Raw genomic sequence first — 18,137 nt, forward strand, 5'->3', positions numbered from 1 at the left:
TACACATCATGGAAAAATTTGTTGTATAGGTGTTTAAAACAAAAAAAGATTTTTACTGGAAAAAAAAAATAAAAAAAAATTTGAGAACAATGTTAATTAAGGAAAATTAGTATGTAAAATACATATAATGCAATATAGTAATGAGAATTTGGGAGGAAGTTCACTTATATTAGAAAAGTCCAGGTTTTCCAGATGTGTAAGAAACCCAGCTAAGATCAAAACACTAATACACCAATCTTTGTATAATAGAAAGTTTTAATTTCATGTGTATCACAGGCATCATGTCAAGATATTTAAAAATGAAGAATACCTTTGTTTAAACCTTCATTTAAACTCACAGACACACTTGCACAGCCACTCTTTTGCAAACATACAAGCTGCAGTGTATAAGAAAATTAAGATATTAATGTACAGCAAAATTCTCCCCAAATCTATGCGTCTATAAATAAGGTCGGATGTTGTCATGATCGAGCCATTTCACAGGGAAACACGCTGCGGTCCCTTACCTGGCTCTTCTGCTCAGAGCTGACCCTAATGGAAGCTAAAATACATATACCTGATCGCCTTTATTGACAAACCTATGGACAACAGTTTATAACCATTTAAACATTATTCTTATCTATTGTGACTCTTATAACGAGAAAGGAAAAGTAACCTGGCCTCACCCTCCAATACATATCACACATAAAACTGCTCATTCACAAATACATTAACAGTCAGCCTCTCAACAACTGCCACATTTGAAGTCACTTCTACCTGGACAGGGCTGTGATCCTGAAAAGAAAATTAAGACAAGTCAATCTCAATAAAAGGCCTAAATAACCTAATAATTCTTTCCTTTATTTGATCACATCTACTTTACACTAAACACAAAAACCAAACATTACGTCCAAACATTCCAGGACTGGTCGATATTGAATACTCATGATATATTTGTGATTACATAGTTGCAAAAATGCTTACTTTGATCAAGCATGCATGCATATATTAAATATACAAATGAATAACTAATATTTGATATGCACATAAATGTTACTTGCTCTAAAATAGAAGTGCAATTTTTGCATGACATTTTGTGTGTATAAGTACAATGTTATATATATAGTGTATATTTAAAATGCTAATATGTAAAAAAAAATGTAATAAATAAAAAATAAAAATGATATCATATACATAAAAATGCTGCTTTTTTTGTACTTTTTATTTTATTATTTATATTACTTATTTGTGATTTCCATTGATCTCAGTATATTAAAAATGACAATAACAGGAATCACAATTATACACGGGTAAATATAGTAGCCAACATTTGAAGTAAAAAAAAAGTTAATCAAAGTTATCCTAAGACAAGAAAGCATTTTGGTTTTAGGTTTTAGGACCACTTTAGGGCCTTTCGTACCGCGGGAACCTTTTCATAGTACCAGAACTAATTGTGGAACTACCCACTTTTTGGCGTTTTCGGTGCGAAAGGCCCTTTTGATGAAAGGTTTTGATCCACTTCAAATGTTGACTACTGTATATCTCAAATACTGAATAGTTTATAAATATGGATCAGTTCTATTGTCTTATATCCATTTTAAATCTTGAGTTTTTAGAGGACAAACTCACTGTAGCTTCTCCTGCAAGAGCTCGAGTCTCTGCCGGTCCACATATCGAGAGAACAGTGACACTAGGTTTGGAGGAGTAAACAGCGGGGATGAAAGCGCAGAGGACGGGACCTTCAAAAGCTCCCGTGTCACCGCGGGAACCTTTTCATAGTACCAGAACTAATTGTGGAACTACCCACTTTTTGGCGTTTTCGGTGCGAAAGGCCCTTTTGATGAAAGGTTTTGATCCACTTCAAATGTTGACTACTGTATATCTCAAATACTGAATAGTTTATAAATATGGATCAGTTCTATTGTCTTATATCCATTTTAAATCTTGAGTTTTTAGAGGACAAACTCACTGTAGCTTCTCCTGCAAGAGCTCGAGTCTCTGCCGGTCCACATATCGAGAGAACAGTGACACTAGGTTTGGAGGAGTAAACAGCGGGGATGAAAGCGCAGAGGACGGGACCTTCAAAAGCTCCCGTGTCACAGAGAACACCAACTCAGTCCTGGAAACAGAATGAAAAAAATTGGTATGAAGAACCGGACAAATCAGATCATTAGGGATGGGTAAAAAAGAAAAAATGAAAAAAAAAAAAGATCTCGATTTTAACCGATTCTCATTTTTACGGAACGATGTCCATTCTTAAATCCCAAGAATCAATTAGTCTAGCCTGTTTTCAGTTAATGGACGGAACATTGAAGGGAACTTCCCATCCAATAAATCACAATAAGCATTGTGCTTTGGTACTTTTAATATGAAAAAGTCTCAGATTTCAAATTCTGTCCATTGTATTTCAGTATTCAAATGATAAATGCTGTTTTGGCGCTGTTTAATGTGAAGTGACAGATCGCTGTAGCGCCTCAGTTCAACAGACGTGATCTGATCGTCTCCTCCACATTAATACCAGTTTCGGCACAAAATAATCATGACTAAACATCCGAAGGCAAGTTAAAAGAAAGAGTACAACTTTACAATCTGTATCCTGTCTCATGTAATCGCTCAATCAGTGTTTCAGCCACGCAAAGACGTCAATATAACGGCTTGTAGACAATGTCACGTAACATCGCATTTACCTCAGAAAAACATATTTGGTGACCATAAACTCATTACTCATACTTATGATGATTATGCTCATACTTATCAGTTGGAACCTGAAGAACATGTAGACTCAGAAAGAGAAATGTAAATGTCTAACTAGAGTTCCCCTTAGCTTGCCATATAATAGAATATATCTTGACTAAAAGGCAATATTAAGTAGCTTCTTAAACTTTCTGTATAAAGGCACAGGGATGTTTCGATAGGTAAGGCATCCTTGTCCTAAAAGGTAACACTTTCTATGAAGCCCATATTTATAATACATTATAAGGGTGTTCTTAAGGCATTATAATGAATGCATAATGCATTATAAAAAAAACTTATAATATGTTATATCTTATGAATATTCATAAGAACAGTTTTAATGTATTATAATATTTACTTATTTGTGGTTATAGCTTTTAAGAGTACGATGATTTATAACACACAGTGAACATGTTGCATCCACTTAAGTTACAATGAATTATGTTTTTCATAGTTATAATGTATTATAAGTCTCATATCTTGCCATCTTTCTTATGCTACTTTACTTAAAGCAATCAAAGACCACTTATAAGTATAGTAATAATAATAATAACAGGGATTAAAGTTCCGTCGCTATGACGGATTTCCGTCAGTTAATAAAGACAGTCACTTGCTTCATTCCTGAATGATTCAGCCGTTTGAACGAATCAATTGAATGAATGATTCAGTGATAAAATCAGTGACTTGCCGCCACCTGCTGGCGGATTTAGTTAAATGTTTAGGTATAATTTCAGTAATTTAAATCATATTTCTGTATTCAAAATTGTATATTTAAAACATTAATCTCCACATGAATTTATGAATTTAATTGGACTCATGCTACCTCTGAGCCTCATTAAACGTCTGAAAATGTACCTGCAAGCCACTTTTGTGTGCCACCTCTGTAGTACAAATTACTTTATTAATACTAATTTCATATGATTGGTAACTTATTTACCTTATTCTACTTTTTATATTGCAGGGGTTAAAGCAAAAAAAAATTTAAAAATCTTTTGACTGAATTTTTCTTCGACCAAACCCCATTCCTCAGCCATACCTGTCACACACCCAGTTTAAGAGCAGTTTTTTTCTTCTTGTAATTAGGAGTGCTTGTCAAATTCTGATCAAAAAATAACCTTCCTAATATGGTGACATTTGACTCCTTAAAGTGACTTACAGGAGTATTTTCTTATTTTCCTTTGTAATGGCATAATTTTCATGTCAAATTCATGTTTCAAAAATCTTTTTAAAATTTCTATTTAAAACAATATGTAATAATACAAATAAGTTACCAATCACATGAAATTAGTATGAATAAGTTAATTTGTACTACAGAGGTGGCACAGAAGAACACAAAAGTGGCTTGTAGGTACAAAACATTTTCAGACATTTAATGAGGCTCAGAGGTGGCATGAGTGCAATTAAATTCATACATTCATGTGGAGATTAATGTTTGTCTTTATGAACTGACGGAAATTCGTCTTAGTGACGGAACTTTAATCCCTGTAATAATGATGATACTTTTTTTCTCAAACAGCCTTGTAATATGACACATTTGCTTTGAACTATTTTTACTGTAATATCAGTTTGATTATTTTGACGGTACCCTTTAGACAGCTGTTTATAAGCAACTCTGCAACTACATATCAACTAGCAGTCATTGGAATATTAGTAGTATGTCTGCTAAATATATGCAAACACTTTATTTTGATGGTTACCCAACAGACAAACTGACTATAAGTAACTTTGCAAATACGTCAACATTCTACCAACCCTAAGCTTAACCTAAGCCTACTAATACTCTATTGAGAGTTAGTTGACATGTAACCTAACATATAAACATTGCATTTTTTCCCCAGTTGAAATTATTAACTAGCTCACATCAAAATTAATATTAACCTTGCAAGGAACACTCAAATAACACTCACTATAAATATGGGCTTCATAGAAAGTGTTACCGTAACTTTTATTATAAAAACGTCATTAAGTGTAATTTAAGCAGTTGTATAGCCTAAAAAAATCGGTCAGTTTTAACCTTCAATATTATAGTAATGATTTGAATGTAGTATCAACTGACTCATGTATATTTTACAGCATTAGTTCAGATAATTTTTTTCCTTGAGAAAATATGGCATGTGTACCTAAAATATATCCAAAATAATCGATATTGAATTGAATTAAATCCAATCGCAAGCTTGTGAATGAGAATCGAATCGTGAAATTTGTGTCAAAACCCAGCCCTACGAATCATGATGAAATACTGCAACACTAGCCACTTTCACACATGAACACCTGTGTAATACCAAGCATGCCTGTAGGGAAAATAGATAATAATACACAGACAGATGCTCACCAGCGGTTATCGTCCATGAGCTGACAGTTGGGATCGGAGCTCTGCATCCTCTCTCCTTCACTTAGAATCAGATAGAGCAACGTCACGCCAAACTGACAAACACAACACATACATTACTGAAATATCTTTGGTTTAGTTAGACAAAAAGCCAGAGGAGACTGTGCACGTTTGCCATTTAAAAAATTTTTTTTTTTAAATTTGACAGTGATACCTTATTTTGCAGCACAAGGGGAAGCTGTCCTTCACTGCCCTGCAGCTCCTGAAGGAGATTAGTGAGGGAGGTACTCGACATGGACTGGATTACTGCCGTCACTGGCTCTACCAACCAACACAGTACCTATGAGAGAGAACATGCAAATGAAAAAAACTTCCTTTTTCCTAGTGCTAATCATAACCTATAGAACTTGCCACATCTCATTCTCTTCACAGAAAGCATACAAAGACCCACTCGTCTGTGACTGTACCTGGTCTTGTTTGTCTTTCTTGGCCAGAGCTGGAAGGTTCCTGGCTATTCCCATGACAACAGTAGCAGCCTGGGGCTGTGGCAGGAAGGGGAGGAGTCTGGAGATGAGGCGTTTCCCCTTACGCACAGACATGATCATCAAGCACTGCTCATCGCTCACTCTGCAGAAGGGTGGGAAGTAGGTCTGTTACGGTCACAAACCTTCTAGTAGTTGATACCAATATTAGTGATTTCACACAGTTCTTGACTACAGCACAAAACTATGCTGTTATAACATGCTTGTTTATTTAAAAAAATAAACAAGATAGGTTTAATCAGATAGGTCCTTTAAGGTATCTTGGAGGGGTGAGGTGTCCAAGACGCAACATCTAGCTACTGGGGTGCCTCAGGACTCAGTATAGTGCTGGGCGGTATGACCAAAAATTTATATCACGGTATTTTTCATTGACATTGGTAACGTTTAAGTGACATATACCGGTATTGCGGTATTTTAAAAATTCATATCATAACAAAAGTAAACACCGGTATTCGGTATGAACCGGTATACCGCCCAGCACTAGCTCAGTACTTGGGTCACTTCTCTTTAGGGCTGCAACAACTAATCGATTAAAATCGATTATTATTGATAATGAAAATAATCACAACGATTCTCATTTTCGATTAGTCGGGTCTGCCCACAGTGCACGTCCAACTTCAGCCGGTGGCATCAAATTACAGCACATAAAGAAATGACAGTAAGACGTGACTGTGATCAAAGTAAACGTGTGTTCCTGCAGAACATTACTCTTACCTGCTGGTTAACACGGAGTTTGTGTTTTTATTCATTTTTAATATCTTTATTATTATTTTAATTTTAAATTTAGAGATTTAAGCTATATTCACTATACAGTGCTTAAATTTATTCAAGCAAATGTTTGTAAGGTTTCTAAGAAATTATGTAAGGTTTGTGCCACTGCTGCTCTAAACTAATAGTATTAGTGATTAACAAAATCATTTTTAGCTTCCTGTATTGGTTAGTCCTCCAATACGAGTAAGCTCTTTAGTAACAGTAGTGTTTCTAATGCTATAATATAATTATTGATGTTATCTATGAAAGAAAGGCAGAAAAAAATAGTCAAGTGCTTTATAGTGTTTTTTTTTTTAAGATACCCAATTAGTCAAAAAGTACATAATGCCAGCAAGAATGCAAGCTGTTATGAAAGGCATAGGAGGCCATTTTTGTTATTATGTGAAATACTATTTAGTTCTTTCAGTTTGTGATAATAATGACAATAGGACGGTGCAAGTGTGTTTTATAAAAATAGGAAAAAAAAGAAAAAAGGACTTAAAAAAAATAAAAAATCAGATTAATCGAAAAAATTATAAGTCAACTAATCGATTATCAAAATAGTTGTCAGTTGCAGCCCTACTTCTGTCTACATGGCATCACTAGGTTCTGTCATTCAGAAACATGGCTTTTCATATCACTGCTATGCTGATGACGCTCAACTCTACCTCTCATTCCATCCTGATGATCCGACGATAGCTGCTCGCATCTCAGCTTGTCTAACAGGCATTTCTTGCTGAATGAAGGACCATTACTTTCAGCTCAACCTTGCCAAGACAGAACTGCTTGTGGTTTCAACAAACCCATCACTTCATCACAATTTCACCATCCAGCTAGGTGCATCAACCATAACTCCTTCCAAATCAGCTGAATTTCTCAGACCACATTGCTAAAACTGCCCGGTCCTGCAGATTTGCTTTATACAACATAAGAAAAGACTACACAACTACACATGCTACACCACTCCTTGTTTAAGTTCTTGTTTTGTCCAGGCTGGACTATTGACAGGTCTTCCAGCCAGTTCATTCTAACCTCTACAATTAATACAGAATGCAAGATTAATCTTTAATGAGCCGAAAAGAACGCATGTCACACCTCTGTTCATGAACTTGCACTGGTTACCAATAGCTGCTCACGTAAAATTCAAGGCATTAATGTTTGCCTACAAAACCACCACTGACTCTGCACCCCTTTACCTAAATTCACTACTTCAGAGTTATGTGCCCTCTAGAAGCTTGCGTTCTACAATTGAACGGCGCATTATTGTGCCATCCCAAAGAGGCACAAAATCACTTTCACAGACTTTTTTATTAACTGTTCCCTCCTGGTGCAATGACCTGCCCAACTCGATCCGAGTAGCTGAGTCATTAGCCATCTTCAAGAATCGGCTAAAAACACATCTCTTCCATCTTCATTTGACCCTCTAACTCCAGCACTCTCTATTCTAATTATATTTTTTCTATTTGTTTTCTTTTTTTATAAAAAAAAACACTTGACCCTCTAACACTTGCACTCTCTATTCTAATTCTATTCTAACTGCTTATTTACTTTTTATTTATTATAAAAATGACCCTCTAACACTAGCATTCTCTACTCTTTTTCTATTCTATCTACTTTTTGTATTTTTATTATATTAAAAAAATCTTGCGTACTGCGTTAGTCTAACGGAAACTTGTCAAAGCACTTACATTATTATTGCTCTTTTGTTGATTTTGATTGCTTTCATTGTCCTATTTTTTAAGTCGCTTTGGATAAAAGCATCTGTTAAATGACTTAACCTAAATGTAAAAACATGATCATAAAACTATTTCTCAACTAGGCTAGTTCATGTGCCTGTCCTCATGTGGCTCTTCCTGTCGCACTCACCGGTCGTCCCACTCTTTTTCTCGGAGGGAGTTGTAGAGCTGCACCGTGTGGGTTTTATGCTGTTCTAGCAGGGCATCTCTTTGGTGCTCAGGGGTCTGCAAGAACTTCTTCTCAAAGTCTTGCACTTCTAATAGTAGACTGTACATCTGCATAACAAAATATACAAGTTATTACTGTATTATATATATTATACTTGTTAGTATATTTCGTGGAATGCTAATTTAATTACAGGGCTCAACAATAACTTTCTGAAAACAATAACTATTTGTTTATTTAGTTGTGGCCAGAAAAAAATTTGGGCAAGGAAAATAAAAATCTGAACAACTGAACTGACTGAGCTAGCAGAAAAAATCCTTAGTCTTGAGGCCAAAATTAGGATTATAATGATATATATATATATATATATATATATATATATTTTTTTTTTTTTAATTAATCACCTGAATCAGAATAAAAATACGGTGGCTACAAAAGCTTCACTTCTCTCCATTCTTACCTTCTCCACAGTATAAAGGATTTGCCGTCTTTTGTTCCACACTTGCTTTTCTCTTTTTTCCTGTAAAATGACAAAATAAAGAACATTGGTACAAAGAAACGGTACCATAATAACATGCACCTTTTGAATAAACACTTTATTCATAAAGAAAAATGCATTACTAGGACCAGAAAGAATCTGTTGAGTTCTTTTTTGCATTTTTGCATGGGTCCACTCAAAAGCAACCAAAAACAGCCTCATAAGCAGTTTTATAAAAATAGTCTATGTAAAAGGGTGAGGGAATAGAGTGCTGACCTCATCATCACTGCGAGTGGTCACCACGGCATCAATCATTTTCCTCGGATTGTTCACACTGGAGACAGTGAGTTTTCCTAACGAGCCGGCAAACTGCACTATGAAACATACACAATCACAAAGTATTAGACCATTTGAACAGATAGAAATAACTGACCTGACAGAAATGCACAATTAAATCAATAACAACAAAATATTAATTTTTGGTTGCAAAATTTTAATTTTTGATTTGCTTGCAGTCATAAGAATGCTAAGACAGGCATTTTTTAATGCCATTTTGCCATGTGTTGTTTTTTACCTGGCCGATAGGTGTGCTCCAGTTTAGCCACCTGAGGAGTGATGAGTTTGGTGGTGTGCTCCTTCCTGTTGTCTCTGTCCCGCTCTTGACGCTTCTCCATTTTTTCATAGTAATTCTGCAAAACAAGAATTAATGGCCACCATTAACCAGCAATAACATTATCTACACAATATTTTTACAATGATGTTGCTCAAATGAAAAATGTTGTTTTTTAATCCAAGCTACAGCAGTATTAGAAAATAACTAGATGGTAGACAAACTCTAGATGTCTCAAGCCTTGTCTAAAAGTCTAAAATTGTAAAATAACAAACTTTGAAGAATAAAGTTTTCATTTGAAATGTGTCAGTCTTGGGGTAAGTATGGGTAAAAGAGTGATTACCTGGTAATAGTAGTCATCCAGATACGGATCGGTGCTTTGAAGTTGCATCATTTGGATCCTCGCTACCCATTCCTTCTCTCTTTGTGTCATCAGATTGCTGTAAGGATCTCTGTTTCTCCTGTCTCCAACACCTCTCCCTCCGACGTGATCACTGAGCGTATGAGAAACATTTACATGAGGCATTTCAAAGTGAGGCGTCATTCAGAGAGAGGACAGATGGTACCCACCCCAAGCCTCTGTTCTGCATCCTCTGGTTGAGCATCCTGCGGTGCTGCGGGTGGAGGTGAGTGGTGTTGTGTCGGATGAGTGTGTGGCCAAGAGGTGGCCCATGGGGACCCATTCTAGGACCAGACTGCCCAAAGAATGGCCTGAAACCCCCGACACCTCCCTGTAATAATGGGGGAGCTGGACCACGTGGGAACTGACCAACCTGAAGAGCGTAGCACAAGATAGACAAAAAAGCTTGTCATGTTTCTATGGTTAGGACATGATGGAAGCTCTAGTACCACTCTTATTAAACGGTGTATACTAATACTAATGTATCATTAACTCACCTGAGAGTTGAGCAGTTGGGCTCTCTGTATCTGAGACAGAACAGAACCAACACCAGCAGGGAATGGAGGATGAGACAACGGTGAGTTCTGAAAGAGCAAAAAAAAAAAAAGGGTTTATCATAATTTGTCATTTCAATACTGTTCAAAAACTTTCAAAATAGATATACCAGATTGTTTTCATCCCAAAAGCCATTTAGACATTAGATGTCCCCTAAACAGAGCCTCCTCGAGCATGAGCAAACAGGCATCAAAGTGTGGAAACTTTTTTCACTGTATTATAGCACCACTGTCAGGCTGTTGGAGTTGACTGATTCTGAACTGATCTGGGACTCACAGCGATGCTGAGGAGGTTGTTGGGGGACAGACGCTCAGTGAAGGGAGGTGGGTAGCGCAGTGGCACAGTGGCTCTCACGTGAACGGCTGAAGGGTGATTATTCTGAAGAAAAAAATAAACAGTCAATGAACCATTTTAATTCAATGTAAATCATTGCATCACCCAGAAATATTAAATGCAAACATATCAACACTCCTTGGGTTCATTTAGAAAAAAATACAACGTTTTAAGTACACTTTTACTTCATGCATTAAAAAAATGGCTGGCAAACCGAGACTTGTCATAGCACTTTCATATTATTGCTCTTTTGCTGGTTTTGATTGCTTCTGTTGTCCTCATTTGTAAGTCGTTTTGGATAAAAGCTTCTGCTAAATGACTAAATGTAAATATTTTAATGCATAAAGGATGACATATTACCTGCTGATTGTGGACTTGACTCATGGGCTGTTTTGGAGGTGTTCCAATAGGTACAGCCCTTACAGGTGGACTTCCAATCACAGGTGAGCAGGAGCGAGGAGGTGGAACCCTTTCGGACAAATCTCGCCCTTCTTCTCTGCTGAGTCCAGGAGGCCGATTAGGAAGCCCCACCTCTTTGATAATGGACATAAGCGTTTTGTCCTGAGCAGTTAATCGAGAAGTTTAGAAGAACAGCACAGAAAGACAATCAAGCAAACTTGAGAAAGCTTTTTTTATATACACAAATTTTTTACCTCTTTTTGAGTGACTAGTCCAGAACTAACAGGACCGAAGCCCATACTGTTTTCCCAAATACTGTGAGAGTTTATCTATGGGGGAAAAGAAAAAGGGAAATATTGGTTGTTTATTCTGAATATTTAGAGCTGTAAGATAAATATTACAGAGACAAATCCACATTGTTTTTGTTGACGCATCATAAAATAAAGCCAAGCATGCTGCATATGTTTAAACACTATTTTATCCACTTTAGTGCACACTAGATGCTTTCATATAGGGCAGACTAAACATAAAAACAAGGTAAGAAAATGCAATTCGAACCTGCAATTCCCAAATTCTCATTGCCCTTTATAATAAAGAGGTCAAACTTGAGAGGGTAGGTTCCTTAAAACTGAATCCAAAGAATATAAAACATGCATCTAGTTCCAACATAGGGTTCTCTGTAATTTTCTGTAATTAAATATATGGCAATATGCACATTTGTTTAATAAATCCTGGCTTCAGGCTCTGTTGTATATCTGTGTTATGATTCTATGCACACATAGTAAATGTACTATGCTTTTATATAATTTATTTAAATTATAAGACATTTCTTTCATTTTTATTAAAAATAATTGGGAGTTTTTCTGATAAAAATTGTCATTAAAACTAAAAGAAAAAACATTAATTTCTTTAACAATTAAAATTATTATTACTAAATAAAAATATTAAAACAACAAATATTGCTATTGTAATTTTAATGTAAAAAAAGTATCTAAGAAAACTTTTGAAATTGTATTATTTCAGCAGAGATGTTGAAAACACTGCATCATGAGCTACTCGTGTAAAACACAGTACTGTACACACATACTTCACTTTGAAGTATAGTATATATTTCATGCCATGTCAGCATCAAAGGCTATTTTCATGGCAAAAACAATAAAAAAAAAATACAAGTGTAACAAATACAATAAAACCAGCAAACAAACAAACAAGTTATATCACACAAGATTTTTTACATTAACGTGATAAAAATTCTAAAACTTTTACTTCACTTTGAAATATATAGCGAATGTATTTAATTAAATCACAGTCTTTGCAATTCAATAGTTAGACTATTTTTGCTTTATTTTAATTAATTGTGCAGCCCTATTTTACATGTGGCAAACATGTAACATATTGCCACACCCTTAAAATACCTGTTTGTTAAAGGGGTCATATGATGCGATTTCAAGTTTTCCTTTCTCTTTGGAGTGTTACAAGCTGATTGTGCATAGATAAGATCCCTGAAGTTGCAAAGACTAAAGTCTCAAAACCAAAGAGATATTCTTTATAAAAGTTATGTGACAGAGAGAGAGAGAGAGAGAGACAGGGTTACATCACAGTAGAGTCAGCTGTCTTAACCGTGGCTTGTGTACTGCAAACACATACCAGCTTCATCACTGTGTCTGTCACGCGACTCTGTTCCCCTTTCTGGCTTGAACTGATGGTAAATCTAATGTCATTATTTACTGTCTTTACATTTATTTTGAAAGATCATAAGCTGGCGATTATGGTAAGGGGCGTTACATTTCCGACGAGTGCTTGTACCTGCTGCAGTCCACACCCTGATGATGGCATTTGCATGTTCACAAACAGATTTACAAACTAATCATATCAATAATAGCTCAATATGATGGAGAGGCAATCACACAAACCTGTGGAAGAGGAGCTGGCCCTCTGCGCATGAGCTGCTGCTGTTGTTGGTAGCTCAGCAGCAGAGAAGACTGTTCAGCTAATGCCGAGGGCTGAGGAGCCTGGCAGGACAGCATTAGAGGAAGGTGAGATCGGTCCGACCTGGCGGTGCCCACTCCAGCAATAGCAGGATCCGAGCCCAAGATGAGCCGAGTCAGCGACTCCGCCAGGTCACCGCCACCCCGTTCATCTATGTCAGGGTAAAGTCGGGAAGAAGAGGAGGGTTGAGGGAGGGTCGAAGAGTGGGCATTGCCGCCAGCGAGAGGGAGGTCAACGGAGGAGGCGTCGCCCGTTCCATGCACTCCGTCTCGTACCTGCTCATCAAGCTCTGCGAGGCGGGCATGCTCCTCCTGCCAATCATCATCTAGAGAGGAAAACATATGAGCTGATGTTACAATCTGATACGCCAATGTAACTTAGATGCAGTACCATGTCTGAGACATGAAATAATAGTCAGAATTTTTTTTTTTAATTTAACATTACCTTCGGACAAAATATATGCACCTTTTATTTTTATGGCTCATTTACTATGACTAGGGATGCACCGATGTATCAGCCGCCGATATTTATTGGACGATTTTTGATTATTTTAAAGCCATCGGCATATCGGAAATAGCATGAAAAGGGCCAATACCGATGGTTTATTAATTAACTGCATGGAGACAATGAGTTGCATGATCCAACATTTTTCTCTGGGCAAAATAATTAAATACTTGCCAAAACAAAATAAAATCTGTACAAAATATAGTGTCAGACAGCATAGTACGGCCTATGCAAATGTGACGCTGACACATCCAATGAGTGAAATGCCCGCGCTCAGCTGCAAATTCATCAGAGGTAAGTCGCAATGGCAATGCCCTGGCGTTAGTTTACCCGAGGATATGTCACGACACCGCCAAGCATTAGGCCTACATTTAAGTGAAAATTGATGGCAGGTAATATGCAGCTTTCTGTGGTGTTTGAAACCAGCAAAAATGGCAGGATAGTGTAGAACACGGATTCACACAAGTTCACATCACACTAGAGACCTGCACTCCCGCGGGAGTACCGCGGGACCCGCGGGACTGAAAAATCCGTCCCGCGCAGGTCTCTACATCACACACCTGCAGCGCTTCTGTGAATGGAGAAAAACTTAGGCTATATAGGCTACATAAAAAGGAATATAGGCCTATACACAAAATATATGTCACTTAAATCATTAACAGATTAACAAAACGAAAGAAAAAAAATGTGCTGAGTTTGGATCATTGTAACGTGCTCTTAAGTTCACGGAAAGGAAACCAAGAAAGCAGAGGAAAGCAGTTTTCTTTGTTTTGCAAAAGCTTTAATGCTTTGAATCGCCTCGGCGACTCACACGCACATATTTTTGCTAACTTGACATCGCAGCCTGTTTATTATCAAAATAAAATACAGTTAAAGAAACGTAAAAAGTTACACTGCTCAATTGAAATAGTCAGTACAGTCTGTGCCGTTCAGCGTGACCACCGCCTCACTGTGCTTTTATGTGAAGGATGATGTTTTACGTTGAAAATACGAGTGAAGAACAAAGCCTATAGTTTACACAGGAATAGGCTAAATAATATTTTAGCATCCAGATATGTCGTGAATATGGAAAGATTTGGATTCGTGCAGAATGAGAGAGATTTTGCTTTTAAATTAATTAGTTTTGGATTACAACTTTAGAGGATTTGTTGTGGAGAGAAGGGAACTAAAATAGCCTAATTGTGTTTGTAATGTTTGTAAATATTTTGCTTTATTTACGGTATTTTAGCCTACATTATTTCTGAATGTAATAAAATGCAACGTACAGCCTACTAATTTAGGCTGTTTTTTCCTCTCAAAACGCTTAAAGGAGTAGTGTTTTTTATCCATGCTGCAAACATTTTTAAATATCTTGAAAATGTACTTTAATGTATTTTAAGCGTTGACAGTTTTTTTCTTTTGTTTAATACATTTGGTCAAAATCTAGAAAAGACGATGCTGTATTGGCTATGACTAAGCGCAAGACAGGCTACCAGATCAAGACCCTAGTGTTTTTTTTTCTTTTTGATTAAAGAAAACGCTGTACTTTATTATTGTTATTATTATAGGCATAGAAAAAGTTTTAAAAATAACGTTATTAACCGGTATTTTTTCTACTCAACCCGGTTTCGAAACGGTAATAGACTAGGAACATAAACGTTCAAATACCAATTTTGCTCAGAGTGAGCCAATCAAAATATTATTGTTTTTTTTCCCCCGGTTTTTAAGCCCTGCTTTATGCAATTGACCAATATCGGTATCGGAATCGGCCAATAGTTGTTTGGGCATTCAAAGCAAAAATAATATTAGAAAATCGCTGAGTATAATTCGATTATTATTCGAAAATTGCACCCCTCCCCCGCAATGCACAAACACCCATAAACAGACAGAAAGGGAGAGAGACGGGATTCACGCTTTCAATCTGTATGATAAACTGTTTAATTCAGAAGTTAGACTACCTTAAATGTCTGTCAAGCCATATAATGATTGTAACGTGCTGAAACATATTAATATAATAAACATAACCGAATGACGGCACTTATTAACATAACAGTCCGTCGATTAGCATAAATCAACTGCTCATAAGGCCAGGACATTTCCATTTCAAAAAATATTTAATCCCTAAAGGGAATAGATACGAGATGGGAGGAAAAATATACTTCAATATCTTCTGTCTGTCGCAATTATATCGTTGGGTAATTATTAGGGATGCACCGATACCGATACTGAGCTCCTGTACTCATACTCGTTAAAATGCCTCGATACCACACAGCATGTGATAAGTGCCATATTCAGACAAAGAAACACCGACAACAGAACAACAAAATGGAGTTATTATAGATTAAGGATAGGGCTGCACGATAAATCGCATGTGATAATTAATGTGCATCTTGTCAGTAAAGCCCGTTCTGTAATCAGCGGTAAATCTCCATCACGTGCGTGCCTTTGTTCACTGACAAGCTGTGCAAAACTACGATCATATGCAAAAGTGGTATTGGTGCATTTCTAGTAATTATACTGTATATAAACTGCAGGCATCAGGGAGCCGTTATTAATGCGGGGCATTGAAATCGCTTATGAACGCACGCTTGTTTTTTACTTTCACTTTCGAGATTCGCGATCACACGTACGGAGCAGCACTCGGCAGTACTTACCACACATTTTACAAGATTAGATGTTTGTCAGTGGTGCTCAGGGGTCAAATCACTAGCCAATTTAGCGGGTTACCTTTCGTAAATTGTGTTTACCAATTAATTTCTTGAGGAAGTTCATGTAAGCCAAATCTGCGCAGATTTAGTGTAAATACTGAACTCGAGACTCATCATGATATATTAAATAAGCCTAATTGCGCAGCATCTGGGCATCTAGCTTACTTGAACATACCCAGTGATGTAGCTACTGGCCATCGGGAGCACCGGGACATTCCCGGTGGGTCGATCGCCGAAGCGAGGAAGACCTCATATTAGGCGCTGTTTTTAAATTACAGCCCACGGAAACTGCAAAAAGCAAGTACTCCAAAAGTGTGAAGCGGCACTACCCGGTGCATCTGCCAGCCACGCGTTAGAGCAGAGCGGGATCAGTCTCCCGCACACCACTGCGCTTCTGTCACGATTTATAAGAGATAAACAGCACAAATCGCTCGATCCATTCAGAAATGACACAGAATTGTGTTATACAGTTGTGTGATATGACAACACTAAAGGTTCTGCCTGAAAACAGCCACCACAAGGTAAAATGCATGTAAACAAACTGCAATGTAAACAAACTTTAATAGCTTATTGATATTTAAATGTTTCATTCTAATTAATTTTAATTTAAGTAAAATGTTAATTCAGTAAGAGCCTGATTAAAGATAAAAACCAGTGTCTCTCGTGTCTACACCAGATGCGACAAAATACTATAGAACCCATTATAATCGGTGATGCGGCCTACACTGGATGTGGCACAGCACGACAAATCCCCGACAGTAAACTGATGCCTCGTTCTATTTATGACGTAGGCCTACTGTTTGACAAAGTACAAATGATTTGCAATGGTCACTTTGTCGCATCCAGTGTGGACAGCCTCAAGCTGTTGGCTTACCTCCGGCCCTTTTTTTGGCTAGTAGAAATTATGAATGGCCGGTAACTTAAAAATTTAGTAGCCAAATTGGCTGGTGAGTGAAAAAGTTAATTTCAAACCCTGGTGGTAAGTGAAATGTTATGTACTGTAATGTAACAGGCTACTGCTAGCAAGCGGCTAACCATGTCCCTTTAGTGGCTCTGTAGAACGCGTTATTTGATTTCCGTGCCTTGCTGAACACGGATTCAGCCACACCTCTAACCCAGTCGGGAGTGTTTGTGGTCCGCACAAAACTCTTATTTGACATCGTTCCAAGTTACTGTAACCGTTATATGCTGCACAAGTCTTTTTTTTATGCCACGCAAGTCTACAGTGTGCGGATGAGACAATTTGTTCTTCTGTTGTCTTTGACAGCTTTTAGGTGCGTTATTGGCAGCGCCACATGAAAACATGGGGACATTTTTTAAGACAATAATCGCACAACCTATTCAATATTCTATAATTAAATCAACTAATCGAATATTCGAAAATCGTGACCCATCCCTAATAAATATATATATAGATATATATAAATGATGTTTTAAACATTGATCATGAGAAAAGTGTCAGCCAACAGGTCCTACTTAATTTTTCTTTTTTTAATTCAAATTTTTTTTTTTTTTATATTTACACTTTTTGATGTATTTACGTCACTTTTCCCATTTTGCCATTTTGAAAAATCATTTAATAGAAATTGACATGAATATTTAGGAGATTAAACATTGTAGAATTAAGCATAACTTCAATACTGAGTCAAGCAAAGTTCAATACTGGACTATACATACACACTGCATTTAATACAATAATCTATCTGCTACCACTGGATACCATCCAATGCACATCCATGACATTTTGCGTATCCAGTTCATGTATAATCTGTTGCACCTTCGCATATTTTATGTGTATATATGTCTACATAATGTAGAATGTGTACATACTGTGTATAATGTGTATTGCTAACTGTATGTACATACTGTGTATAATGTGTAGTGCTAAATGTAAGTATGTCTAATACTAATACTGTGTGTACTGACTATATGTATGTGTATATTGCA

At 36.7% G+C, this 18,137-nt stretch overlaps 1 protein-coding gene and 2 long non-coding RNA genes across 4 annotated transcripts in view; 1 reads left to right on the forward strand and 2 right to left on the reverse strand.

Annotated features, from left to right (window-relative positions):
• Positions 1-237: 237 nt before the first annotated feature.
• On the reverse strand, positions 238-1,733 carry LOC107757075 (uncharacterized). The gene is made up of 2 exons (XR_001641892.1): positions 1,609-1,733; positions 238-774 (listed from the first exon to the last, which is right to left on the reverse strand). It is a non-coding gene; the product is annotated as an uncharacterized LOC107757075 (long non-coding RNA).
• Positions 1,734-1,911: 178 nt separating this feature from the next.
• patl1 (PAT1 homolog 1, processing body mRNA decay factor) overlaps positions 1,912-18,137 on the reverse strand; it is a 21,294-nt gene continuing 5,068 nt past the window's right edge. The window contains exons 3-17 of one of the 2 annotated variants that reach the window (XM_016574456.1): positions 12,924-13,324; positions 11,265-11,339; positions 10,972-11,172; positions 10,555-10,656; positions 10,221-10,307; positions 9,894-10,096; positions 9,667-9,817; positions 9,288-9,402; positions 8,990-9,087; positions 8,696-8,755; positions 8,200-8,345; positions 5,509-5,668; positions 5,256-5,381; positions 5,045-5,136; positions 1,912-2,098 (exon numbers count right to left, since the gene is read on the reverse strand). In XM_016574456.1, the coding sequence (XP_016429942.1) occupies positions 1,945-2,098; positions 5,045-5,136; positions 5,256-5,381; positions 5,509-5,668; positions 8,200-8,345; positions 8,696-8,755; positions 8,990-9,087; positions 9,288-9,402; positions 9,667-9,817; positions 9,894-10,096; positions 10,221-10,307; positions 10,555-10,656; positions 10,972-11,172; positions 11,265-11,339; positions 12,924-13,324 (2,171 nt within the window). In that variant the 3' untranslated portion in view covers positions 1,912-1,944. Of the gene's footprint in view, positions 2,099-5,044; positions 5,137-5,255; positions 5,382-5,508; positions 5,669-8,199; positions 8,346-8,695; positions 8,756-8,989; positions 9,088-9,287; positions 9,403-9,666; positions 9,818-9,893; positions 10,097-10,220; positions 10,308-10,554; positions 10,657-10,971; positions 11,173-11,264; positions 11,340-12,923; positions 13,325-18,137 lie in introns of those variants that run through there. The other variant, XM_016574457.1, reaches the window with a different exon arrangement.
• LOC107757076 (uncharacterized) overlaps positions 17,648-18,137 on the forward strand; it is a 26,938-nt gene continuing 26,448 nt past the window's right edge. The window contains exon 1 of the long non-coding RNA XR_001641893.1: positions 17,648-17,659. This is a non-coding gene — a long non-coding RNA (uncharacterized LOC107757076). The remainder of the gene's footprint in view (positions 17,660-18,137) is intronic.

This window comes from Sinocyclocheilus rhinocerous, unplaced genomic scaffold (genome assembly GCF_001515625.1).
Source record: "Sinocyclocheilus rhinocerous isolate Xijiao unplaced genomic scaffold, SAMN03320098_v1.1 scaffold563, whole genome shotgun sequence".
Classification (NCBI taxonomy): domain Eukaryota; kingdom Metazoa; phylum Chordata; class Actinopteri; order Cypriniformes; family Cyprinidae; genus Sinocyclocheilus; species Sinocyclocheilus rhinocerous.